Source organism: Meleagris gallopavo, chromosome 4, assembly GCF_000146605.3.
Source record: "Meleagris gallopavo isolate NT-WF06-2002-E0010 breed Aviagen turkey brand Nicholas breeding stock chromosome 4, Turkey_5.1, whole genome shotgun sequence".
In the NCBI taxonomy this organism is placed as follows: domain Eukaryota; kingdom Metazoa; phylum Chordata; class Aves; order Galliformes; family Phasianidae; genus Meleagris; species Meleagris gallopavo.
In genome coordinates, this window is record NC_015014.2 from 56,419,596 (window position 1) to 56,444,315 (window position 24,720).

The window sequence follows — 24,720 nt, forward strand, 5'->3', positions numbered from 1 at the left end:
TTTCAAGCAGGGTAATTTTTCTGCTGATATTGAGCTGCCTGATGAGTCCTGAAGCCCATGCGAGGCAGAGAGTGGGACTGTGGCAACCAGCAGTGAGGTTGGCTTAAGCTGCTGTGAAACCTCTGCCTAATGATGCCTACTTTTTCCTGAAATCGGTTGGGCAAGATGAGTCACTGCTGTCCATGAGTTGAGCTGATGTTATGTTGGATGTTACTCTGCAGTCTTTTTTCTTAACAGTTGCGTAGTGGCTTTGTATTTCATGTATCCCTATGCTTACCAGAAGACTGACTCTTGAATTTCCTTTCGTTAGTCTCATGAGAGTAATTTGTCTCTGGGATGTAGTAGTTTGCACTGACCCAAGTCCATGTACCTGCATCCAGTAGAGACCACGTCTGTTGTTGCATTACGTGTTATGTTTCCAAAACCTCAGAATGCGCTGCTTGCAAGTTGTAACTTTACTGGCTTTCCTGCTTTCCATGCTGTGGCTGAAAATACTGCATCTGTTGTGAGACAGCAGAGATTTCAGCTGACTGTGTCTTAGAAATCCCATTCTGGTTTAGCTGGAAACATTGGTAGGTATGATTTGAGATCACTGTTGCCCAGTGTTGTGACACAGTGTGTGGTTTTCTGGAGTTTGTTGAAAGGCTGTAAAACGAGAAAATATCAAAAAGCCTTAAGAGAAATCACGGCCTGTAACGTGCATTGTATCGTCTTCCTCTTAAGTAGTTTGGTTATCTTATCAAAAGGAAATCAGATTATATTTTCTGAACAAATCCTTGCTGGCTGAATGTTTCTTTATTAGCTTCAAGTTCAGGGCTGCTCCAGCAGCAGACTGTGCTCTAAGTGCACACTTTGAATATTGGCTGTGCCTACCACAGATGAGACACCTCTATGGGATTTCAACTTGTGGTTCTCTCACGGTGTTACTGCAGCTGAAGAGTATGCTGTCTTAAGCAGGAGTTCAGTCCTTCCTGAGATGAACGTGATAAATTACCCTGTAAACTTAGGCTCTTTTTTTTGGAGGGGGGAGGGAAAGAGGGGGAGGCAAGTAGGATGAATAGTTATGGTCTGAATACTGTAATGCTGTGCTGGCTTTTGATAACTGTATCTGAAGTCTTTATGCCTGCCTCACAAAAATCAGCGTGAGACTTCAGAGTGTGTGTGGCTGTAATGGCTGGCTGCTTCTGCAAGGGTGGATTGCTGTGAACACCCTCCTGGCCCCTTGGTGAGCAGCTGGGCCACTGGAGTGAGAGGTGATGGAGTACAGGTGGCTCCTGAGTGGTCAGCTGAGCCCAGAACTGGGTTGTCAGCGTGGGAGGAGGGAACAGGGCTGTCCATTGAAGTCGTAAACTGTTAATAGCTCAGCTGTATTGTGCAACCTTGGGCGTTGGATCAGATGCATCAGAGGTCCTTTTTATGTTAGCTTAGCTTCAGACTTCTGTAATCTCAACTTTCTACAGAAGATCTCTGCAGTTATTTCTAATGGTTCAATAATTACTTTGGCTAGTTCTTCCAGGAAATTTTTGTCATGTTCTGCTGACTTGCTCTGATTGAACTTGTATAAATATTTAACGAGTACTTCTTTTTCTGGCCTGTTCTTCCACTCCTTAAAAACTAATTGCCATAAGTTTTTTGTCCTAATTAACTTCATGAAGTTAATAACTTCATTAACTTCTTTGTGAAGATTAAAGTAAATATGACATTACATTTTGCCATTGTTGTATTTGGGCCATTCCTGTTAAATATTATATTTAGGTGTATGCAGTGGTATTTATTTTAATCCAAGCATATATAAACTCTTTCACTGTTCTTTTTTTGTCTTCTGATACTTGTGGCTGAGTATTAGTGTATTCCAAGCCCTATTCTAGTACTCACAGGATTCTTTTCTTAAAATCCATCTAGCTAAAAACTTCCTTTCGTTTCCTGATAATTATTTCTTTTGATAATACAAATATCTTTCACCTTTAGAGCTATTGAAATACTGAATAAGATGCTTTCTGTGCTTCAGCCATTTTTCTGCTGCAAGCTTTCCACTGTTGAAGTGAACAAACAGGTTTTATGTGTTAAATTTATGCTGTTACAACAAGAATATTACAGACAGACTGTGTTAAGAGTGAAAAATACTCTTGAATTAAGCAGAGTTGATGTTGTAAACCATTGGTTGGGGAATTAGGTGGACCAGATTATGACAACAGCTTTTATGACAGAGGGAATCTGAAAAATGAAACAATGAATGTTTTGACTTCCTCTTTTCAAGCCAGAAGTATTTTTTGCTTGATGCCCTGAAGAACAGAACAGCTGTTCCATGAAGATAGGTCTGTTTCTAATTTAAAAAAAAAAAAGGTAAAACTTTCAATTTACTTCTGAAATATCTTTTCAGTGTTTCCATACATTGCCATTCATTTTTTACTGCTTCTTCAAATATGAATGTGTTGATTTAAAAAGTTGTAGTATTTGGTTATTACTAATTAACATTTTGATGCATCAAGAACCTGCTTTCACTCTACCTAGATTTAGAATGGGTAAACAGCTAATGAGGATCTTCAGTGTTAATACGATGCTAATGATCAACTGTTATGGCATCCTTCCAGACAAAGTGGGAGGAAATGCCTTCCTTTTTCCTAGATGGGATGGAATTAAGCCTCCATGTCCAGAGATGTGTGAGCAGCTTGCTGTCCATGCCTCTGAGTTCCTCATCAGAGACTCCGCCAGTCCTCTTTCCATCTTAACTTTAGGATCTGAATAATTCAGTAACTTCCCACTATACGTACTGGGAAATTGCAGCTTTGGACTAATTTTTCACGCAGAAGAGTATTCTCAAGGTGAATCTGGAAATAACTGTGTTTTAAATGACTGCTGTTAAACACATTTTAAGTGAAGTGCCAGAGGATGTACGGAATGCGAGATAACGGTGTTGGAGTCTTTTCAGGCCTGCGTAACCATTTCAGTCCTCTTGTCAGGACACTTGTAAGTACCACAAACCTTCTAGCTCTTCATCATTGGGTGCTTTACTGCCTTGTCTCTCTTTTTTGCTTTCCTAAGAACGTATCCTTGGGCTTTTTCTTATGCCAGATACGGTAGCAGGTTTTTCTGAGTAATTACTCAGCCCTTACTTTTGCCTTTGAATAGCAGGTAAAAAAAAGTTTTCTGTTCAGCCTTCACATGTAGCTATAATCTTTTGTGCTTTCTTCCAGCCTGCTGTGGACAGCAATAATAAGCCACTTTTGCCCTTTTCTTTCTTGAGGAACCATTTATTAATTTCCTATTTTGTGGCACAAAACCAACAAAAACAAAAAAATAGTTAAAAAAAAAAAAAAAAAGCCCACCTGATGCCTTCTAAAAAGCTTGAGACTGTAATTGGAGTGTATATATAGGGGTTATGTGTTTACCTGAGGATATATGTGGTCATTTCTGAAAGAACTAAATAAATAGAGTATAAGCTGTAATTCTTCAGAGACTTCTGGCTCTTTTTGTTTACATTTAGAGTCTAAAATAAATTTTTCCATTGTCCACTGGGAATTGCAATGAGTATAACGCAGGGAGACAAAGGTATTCTTGCTGTGTTTGTCATTTGTGAGTTACTGCAGCTAGAGAGTGTATGGGAATGAGGAGGGAGGAGAGAGAGAGCCTTAAACCTTTGATTTGCTCTTAGGACTTCAGATACTCCCTGACAGAAGGACAAAAAAGCAGTGTCTTATTAGGAATCTACCAATGTGAGAGTATAAGGTAGGAAAGAAATCTTTTAAGACGTGTCGTGTGTATGAGAAATCCTGTTACGTACCTCTAGAATAGCAGTGTCATTGCAAGTGTTCCTCATGCTTTTGTAAGACTTCCTTGTTTCATATCTTTACTGGACTTTTCTTTAATGTTTCTTTGGTTTCTTCTCTGCAGACCTCTGGTAACATAGAAACCACATGATAGTGAAAGCTCTGCTTCCCAAGCTGGGTTCTCTGTGAGAATCCTTGAGGAGACCTGGCACTGTAGCAACTGCCTCCTTGAAAATTCTGGTGCAGTCAGTTCGGTGTCAGTGTGGAGAGACCTTTGTGATTCCAAAACTTTCTGCTCATGTTCCTTTCATGAAATTGATTGTGGATGCAGTACAAGAGTGATGAAAGACCCTGATACAAATGGAAATACTGCATTTTTTCGACCTTTGCTATGCTCTCATGCCTGGCCTTTATCAGCTTGACCTCAGCCTCTCAAAATCCGGAGTACAAAACTACCTACCCCCATTGCCTGTGCTCTTAGCAGGAAAAAAAAGACTTTTGTTACAAGAACCTTGAGTTAATACCATCTGTTTCTTCAAAACCTCTTTCAAGACTGTAGTTCTGCTACAGAGCAGCTGATGAGTTTATATAGAGGACAGGATTACACAGAACAAGTCAGATGGGCTTCTGAAAGTTTGGTTTCTTTTGTTTTTCCTTAGGCTGGGCCAAGTCCTGTCCTGTCTGCCTTAGTAATCGTCATTATTTTGGGTTGACCTACAGGCAAGAGGTGGACCCTGGGTAATAAAACCTGTATTAGTCCTCTGATTGAAGGCTTTATATACGTGAAAAGCTGGATCATGAAGTAGTTTAGCTAATTATCTTACAGTTCACGTCATGTACCTCTACATAAGGAATAAGCCAGTGATCAGATGATGCTGAAAGGGCAGTGATCTTGGTAGGCTGCCTCAGCAGTCTGTCTTCCTTGGGGACAGTATTGACTGAGTCTAAGGACAGACCTTGTGTGTGGCTGGATGCTGCTGCAGTCTGCTGCTCTGAGCAGGTGAAAAATGAACCTGCTAAAAAGGTGCAGCTTCTTAGATGAGTAAACTGATTGGATTTGTCCTGCAGCTGTGTAATTGCCAGAGAATATTCTGGGGAAGGGCTAGGAATGTGCAGCTGGAAGCGACGGCTTGGCTGCTGCTTCCAGGTGTGTCTTCATCTGTCCTACCCCCGAATTTACAGCGGATTAAGTGCAACGTGAACCTGCATGCTCTTGGTATTGATGCGGACACACCTTGTTCTAATCTTTGTTCCCCCCATTTACTTGCTCACAAAATTGAGTTAATCTCTGCAGCATCCAAGTTTCTATCTTTTGAGTGTTAGTGCTGTGATGTAAGTGAAATGCTCATGCTTAAAAATGAGTGAAACACGACTGACTGGGGATGCCATGTTGTCTTTTTTCTCCCCAGTACTTTTGTGCTGTAGAAATGCTAGTGTTTCTTTTTGTTTGTTCTATTTAAACCAGTGATCTAAGATTGGGGTGGTACTTTTTATTCTGCAAGGTACTTTCTCCTTGCCCATTGGTTGCCTGCTGGGGAGTTCTTAAGGAAGAAGTTCCTGGAAGGAACTAAATGCTATATTTTGTTCAGTGACTGAACTGCTGTGCAGTTGAAGCAGTCTTCAGCTTATTTATTTATTTACAGCATCCATTCACTATGCCTAGAAATAGCTGTGTTTAAGGTGATAATGAAATGAAGTGACGTAGAAAGTGCAGTCAGTGAATGTAGGGTTTCCTCGCTGTTAAGCTTGCAGCATTGTCACCTTGTTCTTGGAGCACAAAACTGGAGTGATAGCTACCAGTAAGGAAGAGGAATCGTTTGCTGCCTTTCTGTACAAAAATGTACACCGTACACTATGTCAGTGGCTCTGTAGGCCAGTGGAGTTGGGCACCACCTAAAACATCTGAAGTGCAGAGATCTTTTTCAAGTGTAGGTCATCTTTAAATAAATGATTTGAGGTTTAAAAAATGATGTCCATCAAGTGATTTCTTAATTCAGCATTACTGTCCTTTTCTGCAAAGGATGTTTAGAACTACCTGATATTGAATTGATGACAGGATGTTTTTAAATCTTCATCATAATCTTAAGGCGCGGCTCTTTCAACATTGTGGGAAGGTCTATATTTCTGATTTTTATTAAACTCTTCATTTCAGGTATCGTGTTGGCATGTTAGATACAACTAATCTAGAGGAGAACAGCAGTTGTGTGTCAGCACGTCTGTCTCTGTCACACCATTACTTGGAATTGATCTGGTATGTTACGTGACTTCACATCACTGCTGGCACCGTTGCTGCCCTTAAATTACTGATGCCTCTCCACAGTTCAAGTGAAACAAAGGTGATAGATAATTTGATAGAGCTCTCCTTAGGGGTTTAAAACAAAGTTCCCATTTAGTTTTAACAGCTGCTGGCTGCTTGCGTATTCTTCGCACAGGTCTGTGAAGTGTATCAGACAGACTTTGGGATGCAACTGATTTCCTGTTGTTTGGCTTGGTGCTCGGGCTGTTCGTTGGTTTCTGAAGCTCCAGTGTGTAATTCTTAAATGTTACCCCCGGGGATTTTCTCTTCTAGAATCTGTGATGCTGCTCTTGAATTAGTGTGTATTATGAACAAAAGCAGTTGTGCTGTAGGCTCTGTGTAAGACTTTGAAACATTGAATTGTCCTTTGGAAGGTGTTATGTTCAAACAGTCAGCTCCTGTGTGTTTCTAATACCTATAGAGGTGATTGTGAGTTTAGTGCTGTGTGTTTGAAGTCTGCTCGGGAATCACTCATACTACACTTCATATTTTTACCAGTTGACAAATATAACACAGTCCATCTCCTTGATCTTGTGGTGCCCCTAGGACTGTCCATCTGAGTTTGGGCAGGTGGTTTTCTTTTTGTACTACTGGACTATTGCACTGCTTGTGCTCGTGTGGAAGAGAGACCTTGGAGTGGAGCAGCTGCCCTCTGCTAATAGTCTTGGTGCCCATCATAAGACTTCATCAGTCCCACTAATGAAATTACAGATCTGACAGAGTGACTTCGTTGCTAGGCTACCTGTCCTCTGAAAAGCCAGTTTTTCTCAGCTTCATCTGACCTTCTTAATCTACCAGTTGCCGATTCAAATACAGACACTAAGCACTAAGCTTCAATATCTTTTTCATGGCTTCTAATCTTCTAGGTATCTGCAGGGAGCAGCAGTAGCAGAGGTTAATGTGCAAGTGTTTCGTGTTACAATGGCTACTGTAACAGTGAGTTTGTGATAGAAGTACTGACATTGAATGCCCGGATGGATTCTTTGTTCAAAATTTGCTGATGATGGTCGGTAAAGATTGGAAGTGTTGAGTGCTGAAAAGATTTGAGTCAGGAAGATGACGGATGACGATACCATTTTGTATCAGAACAAGATTTGTGATTTCTTTTAAACAATGGCAAAATATGTATTTTCTCTGATCTTCAGGTTATACTCTTCATCAGTCTTGTTTCAGTTTTTACATCAGTCAAATGCCAAGTGTTTGGCTGCAAATGGGATTCTTGGGAAAGAGGGTTCTTGGAGCTGCCTCCAGGTATTGTGGAGCCTTATGGATTCAGTGAGCAGTCACTGATCAGTGCTAGATTAGAAAACAAACTACATCATGGCTGAAACCTGAATGATAAGTGGTTGAAAGTGAGGAGTGTTCCTGTGTGTCTTCTATACTTCCCTTACCATTGACTTGTTCATTGCAGGGGAGCTGGACTAGATGACCTATAAAGGTCCTTCCAACTCTAAGGCTTCTGTGACTCAATGATTCTGTGACTTCTGTTTGTCAGTGTGGAAAGCATAGCCTGCAGTTTCATCTAGTGCCTGTGCTCTGTATGTTGCATTCTCTGAAGTGGAGAACAGAAATGGGATGAGGAGCCAAAGTCTTTTCCCATTTTTATGTACACAACGACTCAAGCTTCAGATCCAAACACAGTGCATAATTAATGAGTTGATTCCGACCTGTCAGTATTTGGTCTAAAAGATGCTATAAAAAAAAAAAAACAAAAAAACTTTATACTGTCCCATTTGTGATCTGAGCCGAGGCAAGATAGATGTGTTTTCTTAATGGCAGCTGTTCATGTAATGCACAGTGGGCGCTGCTGCCTGCCAGTTGTGTAAGTGCTTGGCAGATGTCCAGCGCGTTTCAGTTGCATTGCTGCTGGTTGCCAGGAAGTGACAGTGCAGCGTCAGAATGAATAAGTGCATTTGTTTGGTGTGTTTCTTAAATATACAAATGGTAGGCGTTTTAGATCTGTGGATTTTATGGCTGTGTTTGAGGAATGCAAGAATTACATGTGCAAGTATTACATATTTCTCATTTCCATTTCGACTAAAACCCTTTTTTTCTGGAATTATTGTAAACAAAACCACTTCTGAATGCTTCAGTGACATGTTTTCTGAACTAAGTGAAAATATTTGCAGTTTCAGAGTGCTTATTCTTGTATACTGTTACACACAATATGGTATTTTTCCATACTTACTTGACATCCACCAAAGGAAACTGTAGTCTGAAAGTGTTATCAGTGATGACTGTATGCACGTAAAAATGGATTACTGTGTTACATGGATCTTCGTGCTGTCTTCATCTCTTGATTCTTGGTCCATGGCAAACCTTTTCTAACAGCTGATATTACTTTGTGTGTCCTTGGTAAGATCAGGCCTTCCTGATCGGTAGTCTGTAATCAGCCATGCACCCACAAGTACAACAAGTGCGCTGGGAACGGGACTGAGTCTTTCAGTTAGCTCCCAACCTGGGGAGATTGCACTGATTTCTACCAGGAAATCAGTTTATTTCTTGTTTATTTCAGAGTTGCACAAGATTGGTTTATGTTTCTTAAGTACAACTGATTTTACTGCTTCCTCAAACTAATGCTGTAATTACCTTCTTCCTTCAACGATAATTTTCTTTAAAAGAAGTTATCATTCTACTTAGGCAGAGTCTTAATTTCTGTTTATTCATGTGGAATGAGGCAGTTGCCATCAGAATTTGCATGGTTAGATGTAAGCTGAATTTTGGAAACTTAGAAACTCTTCTCAAAACTTGCTTTACTGCTTTTATTCACAACTGCATTGTTAAACTTCTGTGGTTATCTTTGTCATTAGTTTGTTGTAATGTTTCTGAGGCTTATAGCTTGATTTTTTTTTTTAATTATTTTATTTATTTATTTTTCTTCCAGAGCTGCTGGGAAATAGGTGGTTGTCATTGGAAGTCAGGGAATTGCAGTTAAACCCCTGACATTACTGAAACCTTATTCACAAAGCACAACAGTGTATTAAAACTGTTTCGGTAACTTACTTGGGGAATTAAGAATTGGATGTGGATGGTTGACTGTTTTAATGAATAGTAAGAGGAAAACTCATGATGTATGACTTTCACGTATGAGATTTTAAAAGTTCTAGAAGGGTTTTGTGTGGAGTTCTTGTCAGCTCCTAGTAACAAATCGAAATCAAATTGCAGGTCAGGCGCAAAGGTTAAAATAGTGATGGATGTTGTAAATTACTCACAGAAATCATATTAATGTGACTTCTGCAGTGTTCCAAGTGTCGGTATTCTGCCCACTTCTGGAAGATGTTGTCCTAAATTATATTTTGTTGCAGTAATGAAATAAATTAGGGGTCAGTTTTCTATTAAAATGAAAAACTCGTTTGTGTATTCCTACATACACGTACTTGAATCTGATTTTCATCTGTTGCGCTTGAAAATTTGAAGCTTCCATACTGTTCATTACTCTCACTTTTGATATCTTTGAAGTGAGTTGTTTGAGTTGAACACTCGCTTCTCACTATTACATGTTCTCTTTGTAAGACAGGGTTTTCAGCTTTTCTGTTGAAAGTAATGGGGCCAACAAATAATGGCTGCTAATACCTGTCCAAATGGTTTAATTTGACCTTGGTATGATCTTCACTGATTTTTTTTTTTTTTGTGGGCTTTCCTTTATTCTAGCTATCCAAGACCAACTTCTCCAACAACAATGATTTTCGGGCTCTTCTGCAATCTCTGTATGCCACATTCAAGGAATTCAAAATGCACGAGCAGATTGAAAATGAGTGCATCATTGGTTTACTTCAGCAGCGTAGCCGGACGGTGTACAATGTGCACTCAGACAACAAACTCTCTGAGATGCTCAGCCTTTTTGAGAAAGGGCTGAAGAATGTAAAGGTAAATAGACTAACAAGGACTTGTCCTAAGGACAGTGTGCTGTGATTATGTTCATTTGCCTCAACTTTTCATAATTTTCTCTACAAATAAATTAAAAGTAATGAAGCATTTGCGATAGAGTAGTGAAGACTTTCCAGTCACAGACGCAGATTCTTTTGCCATTCACTGCAGTTATTAAAATTCTATTAAAAACTCTCTTTAGGATTCTAGAGAAGTCTATATTCTGCATAATTGGAGATATCTTAGAGTCTCAGGGCTGTGTGCTGGGGAACGTATTCCAGTACCCAGCCACCCTCTGGTGCCAGACCTTTTCCTAACACCCAGCCTGAGCCTCCCCTGTTGCAGCTGCATGTCATACTGAAGAGGAGTTCAACTTAATTCTGCTGTGTTGTTTCTCTGAGGCAGATAGCACATCTCTGTCACTTCTTCAGTTCTAGGCACTATAGTCTGTATTAATAGTTTGATATCTCACTGTGCATTCCTAGTGGACATGTTGGCATATTTTCAGTAAGAAAAATAGCAAAGTTAATCGATCAACTGTTCCTGATGTCTATAGTGATATTTGAGCTGAGAATCCTACAAATATCTTTTTCCCTGTGAATGTCAAACCTTGAATTTTTGTTTGTTAATTAATTGTAAAATGAAGGAAAGGGGAAAATTAATACATTTTCTGATAGGATGCTGTTGTTGTTCTGTTGCTTATACTGATGTACTTGTAAAAATATTTAACACTTTTTAGATAAGAGTTTTTTTGAGCGTGATTAGATTAACTGTTGGCACAAGATATTTGTGTAGTAATGTTCCTTTGTAGAAGCTTGAAAACAAGGTCTTACAACAGTTGCTGTAAGAACCATGAGGAACTGCGTGTTGCAATTACTGGACAGACCATATAACAAGTCTATTACTGGCACAAAGAGCAAGCTAGTAATTTGATAGATGAAGTTGGTCAATATTTAACATTTAATTCACATCCTTATTTTGAAGATCTTTCAATTTCAAAAGTAAATATGTACTAATATATTTTAAAAAACAACATATAAACATATGACTATAAATTGTTACTATAATTTTGATTCTAGAACTGTGGAATAACTTAAGTAAAATCTGTCCCACGTTGCCATTATACTACATGTATGCTTAGGCAAAACATGCAAATACTTGGATTAGCCTGTAACTGCTTTGAACTTTGGGTTAGGGTGTAGATTGGCAGGCTTCAGTCTTTGCTTCGAAGTAAAAATGTGTTTAGACAAGCTAACTCATATCTGATAACAAAATAAACTGCTGTCGAGTGGGAATGGAATGCTTTGTTCTGCATGGCAACAGGTCAGTACAGACTGTCAGATTGTTATCAAACTCTAAGTTGATGAGCTTTTACTAGGAAATACAGCAAACTGCATTACATAGACTTTACCTTGAGATGCTTGTTTAGCGAACCTACAAATGGACAAGATTAGATAGCAGTTAAATCTTTGCATTCTTTACAGAATGAATACGAACAGCTAAACTATGCGAAACAACTGAAGGAGAGATTGGAAGCCTTTACGAGGGATTTCCTTCCTCATATGAAGGAGGAAGAGGAGGTAGGTCGTTCTCCTCAGATACTCTGCCGAACTATTTGGTGTTTGAAACGATTGAGCAGAGACACAAAGGACTTGGATTTTTTTTTTCTCCACAGTTCTGTTTTTGTTACTGTGTTAATTTGCATTCAGGACTGTGGTGTCATTGTTCAGTTCTGACTGGTATGTGACACATTCTAGAACAGTGAATATATTGACAAATTCTAGTGAAGTTCTGGTTCTTTTGAAAATTGGTAATAGAAGTCCACTGGGGCGTGGATTTGTTTATTGCAGATACAGCCTTTGAATGATTACGTGTCTCACAGTACGTTTCCATAACCTTTTGACCGGTGGTGATGCATTAAAATAATGCTAAAAAGTTGAAATGATTAATGTGTTGTGTAATTGCAGTGATAATCAAGGTTTGTGTTATATACATCTACACAGATGTTTTTGTCACAAATAACCTTTCTAGCAAGGGTTTAATATTATATAAAGTGTATAGAATATCACAGTAGACTTCAAAGAAAGAATAAACAGTATGAAACCTGATGTTGTGCTTAACTTCTTTTTCTTGAAGTTGTCTTATAGGCTGTTTGATAGTACAAAAATTAATTTATAAAATAGAAGATGTAGTATAAAGGGGCCTGACAATCTTAAAATTATGGGTACAGTAAGTAAAAGAAATGCAGTACGTTATTCTAAATATTAGTAATGCTATTGTGACTTGCTCAATCTGCACATCTGTTTTTTTTAAAAGTTCTTCCTCTTTTTATAAAGAAATATTTGAAAATCCAATGTTCTTTAAAATTATGGTACTTACTTTTTTTTTTACAACTTGTAAATGTAAAATAGTACTGGTCTGAAAGTCAGAAAGGGCAATTGTCCTATGGCCTAGGAAAACTTAAAAGAAAAGATTCTATTAACCAGTGCTTCATGAGTCAAACTGACACTCCCAGACAGCCTCTGACCTATATTTGAAACGTAAAGACTAGTAGTGCCAGTCTGATGATTTATGGGTATCCAAAAACTGAGAAGCATCTTCGGAGAGAATAAATCTTCCAAAGTCTATCCAAGAGAAATCTTCCCTCATGTTTGTTTGCCCTGCCACTTTGCCTTCCATGTGAGTACATTGATAAGTTACTTAGTTTGAGCAATGTGTGTCCCTTCCCTTTCCTTTTGGAGAAAACAAGTAACAGCATGCTTGAAACTATTCAGTGACCCACTGGCAAACACAGGGTTAGAATGTAGAAGTTATGTGATCTTGTCCTTAAGTTTATTCATGTATGCCATATTTACTTGGTGAGAATTGGAAAGAGGAAATTTTTGTCTTGCTAGATTTGTGTAGCGTTATTGATTTGCCTTTGTCGGTGCTGGACTGGTTTTTTTTGCCTCAGGTTTTTCAGCCAATGTTGATGGAATACTTTACTTACGAAGAACTGAAAGATATTAAAAAGAAAGTAATTGCACAACACTGCTCACAGAAGGAAGCTGCAGAATTCAGAGGTCTTAGTAAGTGGAATCAAGCTGAAGAGCTTCAGAAGGTCTTTAAATATTCTGTGGATGAGAAGACAGATCAAGGTGAGGCATTTAATTAAAGTGAAAACAGTTTTTCAAATGCAATTTTGTTTAAAAAGCCACATCATAGTATGTAACTTTAGTTATCTCAAGTAGATAAAATAGTTTTTAGAAAACATGCATTCCTTCAAAACAGATCAGAAACTGGAAGGCTTCCATTTGATACAGGGTTTTGGCAACTTGTAACTGATACTGTTTATCTTTACACAAGCTTTTTTCTCTTCCCTCACTCCCATTATAATATTTTGTATGATAAACAGGTAGAAATGATGCATGAATTTTAATTCCTTCCATCAAAAGTATATTTTCTATTTGCAGGCCCTGCCTTTAACTGTTGGGTTCCAGGCCTGCTCTGTAAGCTTTTCTGTTGATAGTTTAGTAACGCAGAGTAGTTAGTCAACCAGCAAAATTTAAACTAAAAAGCAGTTTGCCTTCCCCTGCTGCACTAGCTAATTTCCCTGGGTCTCTTGGGAATCTGAAAGGAAGATGTGTTTGTAGAGTGATGCAGGGGAATGAATCCATACAGTGTGTGAGTACATGAGATGAAATATGCGTTCTGAAAGTGGATGTTTTGTTTGCATTTGTGTAACTCTGCTTTCCCTGTTGGAAAATCCCTGTTAATCTGAATGGATAACTACTGAAGTGCACTTCAGGCTCCTATGTGACGGGAAGCAGCCTATGACCTCAGTCTTTATGGTTCTCACTCCTAACTACAGAAAAGAGTTAATGTAGCAAAAGGGAATTAATGTGTCAAAAACATAATGTTGGAGTGAAACTGACAAATAGCTTCCTCTTAGATAAGGTGTGCTGCTCTCATCAGGAAAACGTGGAAAAACTCTATTCTTTCTGATGAGTCTTGACTTCTCTGAGTTACTCAACTGGTCAAAAGAGACTGCTATTCATGGTGTGAAATACTGTTGTACCTGAGCAGATGAATATGACGGAAGTAGCTTTATGGCTTTTCTTGCTATTTTGTCTAGCTAGAATTGCAGTTTTGGGACAGTGCTAATTCTGCAACAGCTGTGTTCTGGACTTCAGGGAAGGGGAAAAATCTTTCAATTTTTAAAAATGGAAGAAATTTCACAACTGTAGCCTTGCATAGTTCTAACAGAATTTTAATGTGAAATTCCCTGTGCTCAGTGTGCAGTGACTGGACAGATGCCCCAATAAACACCTTGATTCATCAAGTGAAACTACAATTCCATCTTTGTTTTTGAAATAGCAACAGATTATCACAGGGTAAATTATTTTACATTAGTCACCTTTGAAGCATTCCTGCAAAGGAGAAAGACCTGATCCTTGTCTCACAGTCAAACTCTAACTTTAAATCCTTAATGATTTCTGAAACTTGCTGTTTTTAAGGACTGCTGAAAACCTCTTTAGAAATATTTTTTTCTCAAGTAAAGTTAATTGACCCTACGCAAATCATAAAAATTCTCTAAAATAGGAAAAAAACAAAACAAAACAAAAAAAAACCTTACATGTTCTCTGAATATCCTGTTTTTTAAGGGCTACTCCAAAAGTAATTTTATTATGTTGGCCCATGATGCCATAGGCAGATTGTGTTGTGGCAGCAGAGACAGAATCTTCCTGCTGACATGTGAATTCCCTGTTGAAGAAAAAGGTCAGGACACAGCCCTTAACAGCTGATGCGTACAGTCTTTTGGGATAGCAAAGAAATGATCCTTCTGGATTTCCTGGAACCCAGATGAACCATCAGCTGTGACTGCTACATTGTGACACGGACTAAACTGAAGACCCAAACTTCTGAGTTGTACCAGAGAAGAGTCACAGAATTACAGGGGCTGGAGGGAATCTCCAGAGATTGAGTCCAACCCCCCTGCAAAGCAGGCCCCCTACTGCAGGCTGCAGAGAAGGAGAAACCTTCCTGTGCAGCCTGTTCAGTGCTCTGTCACCCTTACTGTGAAGTTCCTTTGCATGTTGGTGCAGAACTTCCTGTGTTCAAGTTTGTGGTCATTTCCCTTTGTTCTGTCTCCACAAGAAGACAGTCTTTCCCTTGTAATGCAGACAGGTCTGAAGACCATAAGCACATTGCCAGTCTTGGCTGGGCTGTCCTCCCATACCCACCCTGTAGTCTGGATTTGGTGCCTTGTGGCTTCCATTTGCTTGTGCTGATGAAAGATGGATGGTGTGGGCAATGTTTTCTTTGCAGTGACACCATCTTTGCAGCTGGGTCACCTCTGCTGGTACAGATTTTTTTGAGCATAGCGTGCAGGTTGTTTTTCATAGGTGTTGAAAATGCAGAGCTAGTGGTGGTCAGTATGTTGAAAAACAGTGCTTTGTATCTGAGTTATTTGCTCTGTCAAGCAGTGTTATTGGGCTCTTTGTAGCTTCCATGGAAATAAATAGGAGGCATTAATTTTGGAGTGACCTATGTGCAACACTTGCAGCTCTCTAGTATGGTGTAAATGAGAGAGAGCTGTTAGAGATGACTCCTACTGTTGTCCATTGAAGTATGGAATACAATAGCTAATGTTTAGTCACTAACCTAATTCTTAGTCTTTCCTTCTGGCCCAAATGACTTGTCACCATTCAGAAGATGAAAATTTTTTGCCTAAACTTGAAGTAAAAGCTAGAAATAAAAATGAGGCAGCTGCCAAGAGCTGTGTGTGGACTTCTTGCTGTGTCCCAGTCAAGAGGCCGAGAGCTTTCAGTGAGCATTTACTGGAAATCTGACAAAGCAGGTATATTTATATATCACATGTGGAATGAGGAGCAGTTTATTTTTGTCCAGGGCTTTTTTTGAAGCCTTGTGGGGTCAGAGTCGGGGGGGAAAAAAGCTAACCAGGTGGGAAAACAGCATAAAGAAAACCTAAACTTTTGTATTAAGGTAATATAACAGTAGAAGCTTTTAAAGGCAAAGCAATGTGTGTGTTTTCATTTATTTTGTCAAACAGTTGTTTAAAAATTTTTAAATGCATTTTGAGTAGATAAATGATAAAATATAAGTTATATCATTATTATTTAAAGCTACAAGGGTGTGCTTCACAGAACACAACCTTTGTGTGTTTCAGAAGCTGAAGTAACTGGGCACACCACAAATATTACTAATCTTCCTCCTGAAGTGATGGTGACCATTTTCAGTTACCTTAATCCCCAGGAACTATGTCAGTGTAGCCAAGTAAGCACTGAATGGTCACAGCTGGCTAAAACTGGATCTCTTTGGAAACATCTTTATCCTGTTCGCTGGGCCAGAGGTAAGTTAAATTTTGGCCTTTCAAGGAAACATTGTCAGTAACAGAAGTTGAGTCTGTAGAAGACAATGAAGTGTTTTATTATTGTCATGCCATAGGCAGCAGTCCTGAGAGCTGAGCATGCTGGAAGGCTGTACCCTCCTGACCAGGGGCTGCCTTGATACTTGGTAAAATGTTAAAATAAATAGTTTTTTAAAATCTACAAGATGGAGGTATTAAGAAACTAAATGTTGGTTATTACTTATGAGTAGCTCTTGCATACAAGAGCTTGTTATTTTTACTGAGGTTTGTTGTCTTGCATCACTGCTAATGACTATGTTCAGTAGTACCACATCTTAATTATAGCGTAGGGGGTTTGAGCTGTAAGTGCTTCTGCTGCAACTATTCCAGTAACATTTTTATTTCATTATGTTATTAGGTAGAAATAGGATGTTTTTGTTAGCTCCAACTAATCTGTTGTCCTTTGAGAAGTTTGTTCTGTGCTTCACACATAGCTGCAGAGCTGAAGTTCAAAACAGCGAAACTGTAGCACTTGTCATGACCTGTTCTTGCTTAATTTTTACATTCAAACACTTTTACATACTTCAAAGAAACTGTGTGGGTCAGTTTTATTGTCATTTCTTTAAATATCTTCAGTTGTACTGCAGTAAGGACTACAAGGTGGTGTATTACAACTTCTGTTTTTTATACATTCCATACTGAGAAATATAACTTTTTGTGAAACTGCCTGTTCAGACAGACAAAATATTCCTATTCTCTTAAGGCCAGTTACAAGTCAGAGTGTATCTATAGCTTAAAATACTTGTTTTTGTCCAGATCTCTGTAAATATTAAACAATCACTGAGGTATCTCATTGCAAACCTCACAACTGATGCCATGTAACTAAAATTCTGATCTAAAAGGTAGGAACTCTTTCTTGTTGTACCTTGATGGTTTCTAGAATCTTTGAAGGGCAGAGAAGAGTTAAGTGACCTTCTGGTCTCAATTATTTCTTTGGCTGTATAAATTTAAGTTAAAATTATAGATTGGTCTCAAAGCTGCAATGAACTTGACTGTCTGCAGAGGGGTTTTTAAGTTCAAATTCTTTGAATTTTTGTCTAAAACGTAGTTAACTTGATGTGTAAATGTTACACAAAAGAGGTAATTGGCAGCTGCCTAAATTGGCATGTTCCTAAACCTGTTTTTGGCATAACAGGAAGCTATTCCCATGACGTACTGTCTATACTAATGTAGTTGTTTGTGGAGAAGTGTCCTAAACTGGATGGAAGCTTCTCAAAAAAAAAAAAAAAAAAAGGCAAAAATACCAAAACTTAAAAATATCTAACAACCCAAGACAAAACAAAAAAGCCCCATGCTGAAAACAGCATAAAATTACAGGCTCAGTTGAGAAATGTTGAGAACCCTTTTCCTTTATAGGTGGCTGACAAATAATTTGGATATTATGGTCACAGTCTATATTGGTAAAGGCAGAAGTTTCTTACACTTAATAGCATTCAACAGGGGTTGTTTTTCTTCGGATCTAGTGGAATTTCCTACTAGTAAGATAGTGGGATATCCTGAGCCCAACATTACAGCATACGCAAACTGGAAGTACGTTGCCCCTGAGTGGTAACCTATGAGTAGAGGAAGAGGTTCTCTGGCAACTGAAATAGTGGAACTGATGTTGGCATTCATTCAGACATTGTAGAAAATGATTGTCTGTTGTTGTCCTACGTAAATTATAATTCAATGTTAATATTGCTGTGTAAGTAGGCTACTTGTGGAGTTTGAGTTCTATGATCATGGATTTGTTGTACTAAAAATGAATGAAAAAAATAGTGGTTGGTGATATGGTTGTTACTACTGCTTTCTCCTCTTAAGTTTATCTTTTCTTTTTTTAATGGGTGAGCAGGTGATTGGTACAGTGGTCCTGCAGCAGATCTTGAGACGGAACCTGATGAGGAATGGGTAAAAAATAGAAAAGATGAAAGTCGTGCTTTCCAGGAATGGGATGAAGATGCTGACATAGATGAGTCTGGTAGGTAAACTCGGATTTTGGTGAAATTGTTTTTCTTAGAGATTATGTAACTATAGTGTTTATGAGATGTGTTCATTTGTCTAAAACCTTTTGTTTCTACTAGATTTTCATATTTGATTCCCATACTGTAAGATAATGACAGATGCAGAAACACATTCTATCTAGGTAAATGCTTTCTAAGCCAAGCAGACTTGGGCAGTGAGAATGAACTTCAGAAGTTTTGTCTAGCAACTAGTTGGTGTTGCTGAAGGGAGTGCCTTGTCCCTATTTTCATCTCATCCCGACTCTCAGTTGGGTCAAGAAGCCAGGGGAGATTTTCACCACCACCACCAACAGAAAAAAGGCAGCTGATTTTGACATGCTGAATCACTTAATCTAGGAGAGAGGAAATGTGAGTCAGGTGAAAGAAGAGTTATGGGGACATGTCAGGAGTTAAAAGGAGGAAAAAGATGCTTTGTCTCCAGGAAGCTTAGATGAATCGTGTTGCATCCTAATGTATTCTAAATTTAAAGTAAAATTTGTATTAAGCTATTGAATCACAGCATGTGAAGTGGCCTATGAGATAGCATTTCACTGTATACAGCAAGTCAGTGGAAGCTGCAGTTCCAGGCTACTATTTTTACTTGCTGTTGGAGTCAAACTCTTCAGGACTGTCAGAAAGACAAACATTTTCAAGATGAGACTTAAGAATGGAGCTAAAATTCAGCAGGAGTTTTGATGCAGGGTGCTTTCTGAAACTTAAGTGTTGTTAGAGGTTCTTCGGTTTCCAGATAGCCTGTGTGATGTAAGCTGACAGCATGGATTCCAATTGGCCAGATGCATTTTAAGTCTTTCTCTTTGCTTTTATTTTGCAGAAGAAGCAGCAGAAGATTCACTTGCCATTAATATAGCACAGATGGAAAAGCGTTTACTTCACGGCTTAATTCATAACGTTCTCCCACATGTAGGCTCCTCAGTGAAGACGTTAGTACTGGCCTACAGCTCTGCAGTGTCCAGCAAAATGGTATGTAATTTGAAGCTAGCACTTAATAATTGTGGCTTTGCAGCCTATAATTAGTAACTGATTTGTCTGAGTTTAAAGCGCGCTGGTTGTGAAAACAAGTTGCAATTCAAAAGAATTTAACTGCGCATGTTGACTCTGACGCTGTAGTCTTCTTGGCTAATGATTGCTGATTATTCTTCCTTTTTCAGGTTAGACAGATCTTGGAGCTTTGCCCCAATTTGGAATATTTGGATCTCACTCAAACTGATATTTCAGACTCAGCGTTTGAAAGGTTAGTTAATTTTTATTTCCTGAAAATCAGTGAGTAAAAATGAAGGGATGGAGAGGAAGCATTCAAGGATCTATTACTCTGTTTCAAGTATGAGCGAGAAATAGAGATCAGTTTATGTTCACACTTAATGAAGGAGTAAGCCAGATTAACAGTGAATGAAACAGTAAGTAAAGCCTGGCTTAGTAATGGCCATTTTAGAATCCTTGTCTTAGCTATTTTTAAAACCCATCAAAGTATAGCTTTCGTAGCAATTTAATTTCATGCTAATTCTAATAACTTGAAATTATTCATAGATATATTTTTAGGAGTTATTGCACTTCTTGTTCCAACATGTCAGGTAATGTTTGGAGCACTGGTTTTTAAGATGCAGGTCAAATGGTGAGTAAAGTTGTAGGGCCTAGGGGTATTACTGTGGATTCCTGAGTTTTACAGAAGTCTGCAGAAAATACATTTAGCATCACTGGGATGAAGTATGGGTGCAGAACCTGCACAGAAGTGTCTTTGTATGATGCTGGAACTCAATGGTTGTTTCACTACACAACGCTTTCATCATACAGTGCTCTCAAGTTCTGTTTATTAACAGCACCTTAAAATGTTACCAGCATGGTTGCTCACAAGTGCTCTGCAGCTTGTACAAGAAGTTTAAATTAACATGAAGACTTTAATGGAATTTACATGGTTCAGAATTTGATCTTTGTGAGCCTTTGTCAATCTCTAGTTAAATATTCTTCTCCTTCGCTATATATCTGTACATCCAATCTTAAAATCTGTAATTCAGAAATAGGTTTCATTTGCTGTAGATGTTAACACTTTCCATTAACTGTGGTAAAGGTAAATAGACTATATATTTTTATAATTAATAATGCAACAGTACTACTATAGATCAAATTTGTTTCAGTTGAAACGTAAAACATAAAAAGGGTGAATTTGTATTAATAAGTAAGTGTGCATAGCTAAGGCTAATCACCTACGGAATAACAAATACCATACACAGGGTGTTTCAGCAGACCAGATACTTTCTCTGAAAGAAACAGGAAGTTCTGGAGAGAAAGATATAGGATCTAAGGCCACTGGTATTTCAGTCTATGTAGGCATGCAAGCTTCAGAAACTCAAAACAGTAATAAACTGCAACTGTTAAAATACTTCGAACTGAATATTACAGGTGTTTCACTTCCTTTGGTGAAATTTGCTAATTCATTAAGTTCACATTTTTCAGCTTTCTGATAAATACTTGATTTCTCATTAGTTACCTGGCTTTAGGGATCAGCATTATATACAGAAAAAAACTGTTTTTGAAATTGTTGCATGTATTTGGTTCTTGCAGTTTCTTATGAATTATTCAAGGTTTAGTAAATGTGGACACCTTACATTTCAATATATGGAAAAGTATAGTGTTGTTGATTTGTGATTCATTTCGTGTTTCTTTAGGCATAACTTCTAGGCATATTTACTTGCAGTGTCAAACCTAACCTGTAATCTGAGAGAACTTTTAATGTTCTGTGAATTAATATCAGTATTTCCCTTTTGAAATGTCCTTTTGTATGTGTAGCTGCAATGTCTGTTTCTGAACAAAAACAAGTAATTGCTTTTCATTTTATTTCAGTTGGTCTTCAGTTGGTTGTTGTCAAAACCTTCGCCACTTTGATCTGTCTGGATGTGAAAAAATCACTGATGTGGCCATAGAGAGGTTTTCCAGAGCTTTGGGTATCATATCAACTCACCATAACAGAGGCGTTCTGAAAGGCTGCAGAAACAGAAATGCTAAGACTTCATGGAAAAACAGAGAGATTACTCTGCAGTCCAACAAGAAGTATAATTGCTTGCATGAAATCAACAATGAAAACCTCATCGAGGGAACAGACAGTAAGCATCATTGGACTAAGCCTGACAGCTCTGAAAACTTCAGTTCTGCGTATGTGTGGATGCTGAATGCAGATGATTTAGCTGATATTGAAGATGCTGCGGAGTGGAGACACAGAAACGTTGAAGGATTTTGTCTCGTGGAGCCAGCATCCCACATTAATTGTTCTGCATCTTGCTGTAGTAGAGACATTTATGGTTTAAGGACTAGAGGGTGGCAGCAGCACTGTGCTTCTACTGACTTCATTTACTGCGGTCACTCATTTTGCTGTGCTGGAACAGCACTAAGAACTATTCGAGCACTTCCAGAGTCCTCTGCACTGTGTAAAAAACCAACAAGGACTAAACAGTCAGAGGAAAAAGACTTGGCATACTCTGGCAGTGACAAACCAGATGAAGAGACTGCACGAGTTCTTCAGTTTCTCAGTCTGTCTGGGTGTTACCAGATCACAGATCGTGCTCTCAGGTGAAAAGACATTTCTGAGCTGTTTTGCTGCAGTGTGGTTTTTGTATTATCTGTATGGTTGGGTTGCTCTGGGTTGAATCTACCTAGCTTCAGTTTAAGCATTTTTATTGAGAACATCTGATATATCTTAAGCAGTCCTTGCATCTCAAAATATTGAGAATAGCAGATGTGAAAATTTTCTTCCAACTCTTCCTTTGAATGAAAGGATTAAAAAAAAACTGTTTTAGCTCCTCTGAAATGAAGCATTTTGCTAAGTTTGCTTGCAGTAGATAAAAGCATAATTTACTACTCATTTAGATTTGATTTGTAGTGATTTCTTATTAGGAAATTCAATGCTGGTTTTTTTTTTTCTTTTCCTCTTGTTATGCCTGCCAAACTTATGAATACTCTTCAAGCTTTAAAACCAAACCAGAGTAGCATTGCATTTAACTTGTCTGGGTGATGACAGAATTTTCTATGTGTGTAAGAACATGTTAGAAGTGGTTTTATATAAAGCATAGAATTTAGTTGAAGTTAGCTTGAGTGTTGAGGCAGCTTCGTGACAGTTCATAGAATCATAGAATGGGCTGGGTTGAAAAGGACCACAACAATCATCCAGTTTCAACCCCCTGCTATGTGCAGGGTTGCCAACCACCAGACCAGGCTGCCAAAAGCCACATCCAGCCTGGCCTTGAGTGCCTCCAGGGATGGGGCATCCACAACCTCCTTGGGCAACCTGTTCCATTGCCTCACCAACCTCTGTGTGAAAAACTTCCTAATATCTAAAAACCTAAACCTCCCGTCTCAAGTTTAAAACACTCCCTCTTGTGTAATTGATGCTGTGTGTTATGTGAGAAGTGTGTAGTAACAGCTTCATAATGAAAATGAGACAAGACAAAAATGCTGCAGGCACCTGCTCAGATGTGCTGTAGCTTCTGGGACTAATTAGAGCTGCTTGCAGTTCAGAGACTTCATACCTACTTGTACTGTACAGTGGACAAATACTGTAAAGGACTGCTGGCATTGAATTGCCTCTCCATAGACTTCACCTCTCTTTGACAAAGAACTTAGAATACAGCTGTTCAGATGTCTCCTAGCAGTTATTTTGGGACAGATAGCTGCGCTTTGTGTCTGAGCCTGATGTTGTCCAGGTGTTGGAGCAGACTGGTACTGCTGACTGGTTCATTTGGCAGTGGATAGTTAGTGCTGCATGTAGCTGACGTGTTACTGGTGTTATTCCTCACTGAGTCTTCTAGAATCAAAGAAGACATGATTTTTGAGTCATAGGGAGTGTTTAGTTGTGCCAGTTTCACATCAGTGCTTTTTAGATACAGGGGAATGTTAAGAGTTGAGAGTGAATTCTGCAGTAAGTGCTTCCTGCACTTCTATAATACTTTGGGTCCTGGAAGAGAAAATAATGTGACTCTAATGTAAATATTTGGCAGTTCATTTCGTATAAACTGAACTTTATACTGATAGCTGGTTTTGTTAGTTGTTCTTTTTCCCGTCTGCTGACAGTGGAAAATTTTGTATACTCGTGCTCTTAGGACATAAAACTGAAAAGGCCTTTGCTTGAACCTGAAACATGTTGATTGAAGCATGAGTGGCTTTGTCTGTTCTCTCCTTCCGATGGGTGAGCTTGTGATTGAACGCGGTTAGCTCTCCTGTGAGTGCAGAGAAGCAGTCAGCCTAACAGAGTGAAGGGTCAGATGCACCACAGCCTTGAGGCTGATTTATCTGCAGTTGAACTCTTGCACTTGGAGGGAAAATAGAATTTGGTTTGAGTAACATGCAGTAGTGTGTTGGCAGAGAGAGGCTCTGCCGGTAAAAATTTATCTGACCTCAGAAAACATGACTTGAGTTTCGAACTGACTGATAAGAAACAATACTCAAACTGTTGGAAGTTTTGCACACCAAACTTTGGGAATGTCATACAGTTCTGTTTTTGGGATATGTTGAGAAATATACATCACCATGGAAGTCTCACCAAAGACCAGCAGTGCACTGGAGAAGTGTGTCATGCTGGCTCTTAGAAGTACTTGGTCATCCCCAGAGTCATTAATAAACAGTGATTTCCCACTGAAATGTGTTTCTGTCAAAAGGAATTGTTAATTTCTGTAGAGATGGATTCATTTTTCTGCCCTGTTGTGTGCTTTCAAGGCTGATTAACCGTATGGGATGCCAGACTTGAAATTAAGTGGCTTATTAGAGGTGTGATTTTCTTGCAAGATGTTATAAATATGTGACTTGGTGACATACAGGAGTACTTGTCAATGTAGTGCTGTGCAAGCTTTTAACACCCCTCTTTCTGTCTGTTAACAGGGCGTTGACTTTGGGAGGAGGACTGCCACACTTGGAGCACCTCAATCTCTCGGGTTGTCTCACTGTAACTGGTGCAGGCCTGCAGGATTTAGTTTCTGCATGCCCTTCTCTAAATGATGAACACTTTTACTACTGTGACAACATTAACGGTAATGTCTTTATGAAGGTGTGATCCTTGTCTGGGGAGTAATGTCTGGCTTAAGGATGTTTTAGAAACAAACAAACAAAAAAATATCACCACTAACAACAACAACAAAAAACCACCAAAAACCCAACACACAGCATCACCGCCAAAACCACAAACTAAAAGCCTGCAAACTCTTTTCTTGGCTGTGTAGCACTGAATTCAAATACTAATTACAAAATTAAAACCTTTATGTCAGGTTTTTTTTTTTTGGTATTGAAGTCTAATATAGTTCTGTATTGCCTAGGGGGAAGACATTTTTAGTCCGTGTTCTCTTACTTCAGATTAGCATAGGTAATAGAGGCTTGGAAAGTAAGTATATAACTGGCACACGATTG

General features: G+C 38.7%; 1 protein-coding gene across 3 annotated transcripts in view; it reads left to right on the top strand.

The window, feature by feature from the left end:
- Window positions 1-24,720, top strand: part of FBXL5 (F-box and leucine rich repeat protein 5) — a 32,942-nt gene that overhangs the window by 2,624 nt on the left and 5,598 nt on the right. Inside the window, exons 1-10 of one of the 3 annotated variants that reach the window (XM_019614950.2) lie at window positions 2,674-2,967; window positions 9,715-9,930; window positions 11,415-11,510; window positions 12,884-13,067; window positions 16,100-16,282; window positions 18,171-18,296; window positions 19,151-19,299; window positions 19,488-19,570; window positions 21,175-21,897; window positions 24,199-24,347. In XM_019614950.2, coding sequence (XP_019470495.1) covers window positions 2,890-2,967; window positions 9,715-9,930; window positions 11,415-11,510; window positions 12,884-13,067; window positions 16,100-16,282; window positions 18,171-18,296; window positions 19,151-19,299; window positions 19,488-19,570; window positions 21,175-21,897; window positions 24,199-24,347 — 1,987 coding nt within the window. In that variant the 5' untranslated portion in view covers window positions 2,674-2,889. Of the gene's footprint in view, window positions 1-2,673; window positions 2,968-9,714; window positions 9,931-11,414; window positions 11,511-12,883; window positions 13,068-16,099; window positions 16,283-18,170; window positions 18,297-19,150; window positions 19,300-19,487; window positions 19,571-21,174; window positions 21,898-24,198; window positions 24,348-24,720 lie in introns of those variants that run through there. The other 2 variants (XM_010710377.3, XM_019614953.2) reach the window with 2 other exon arrangements.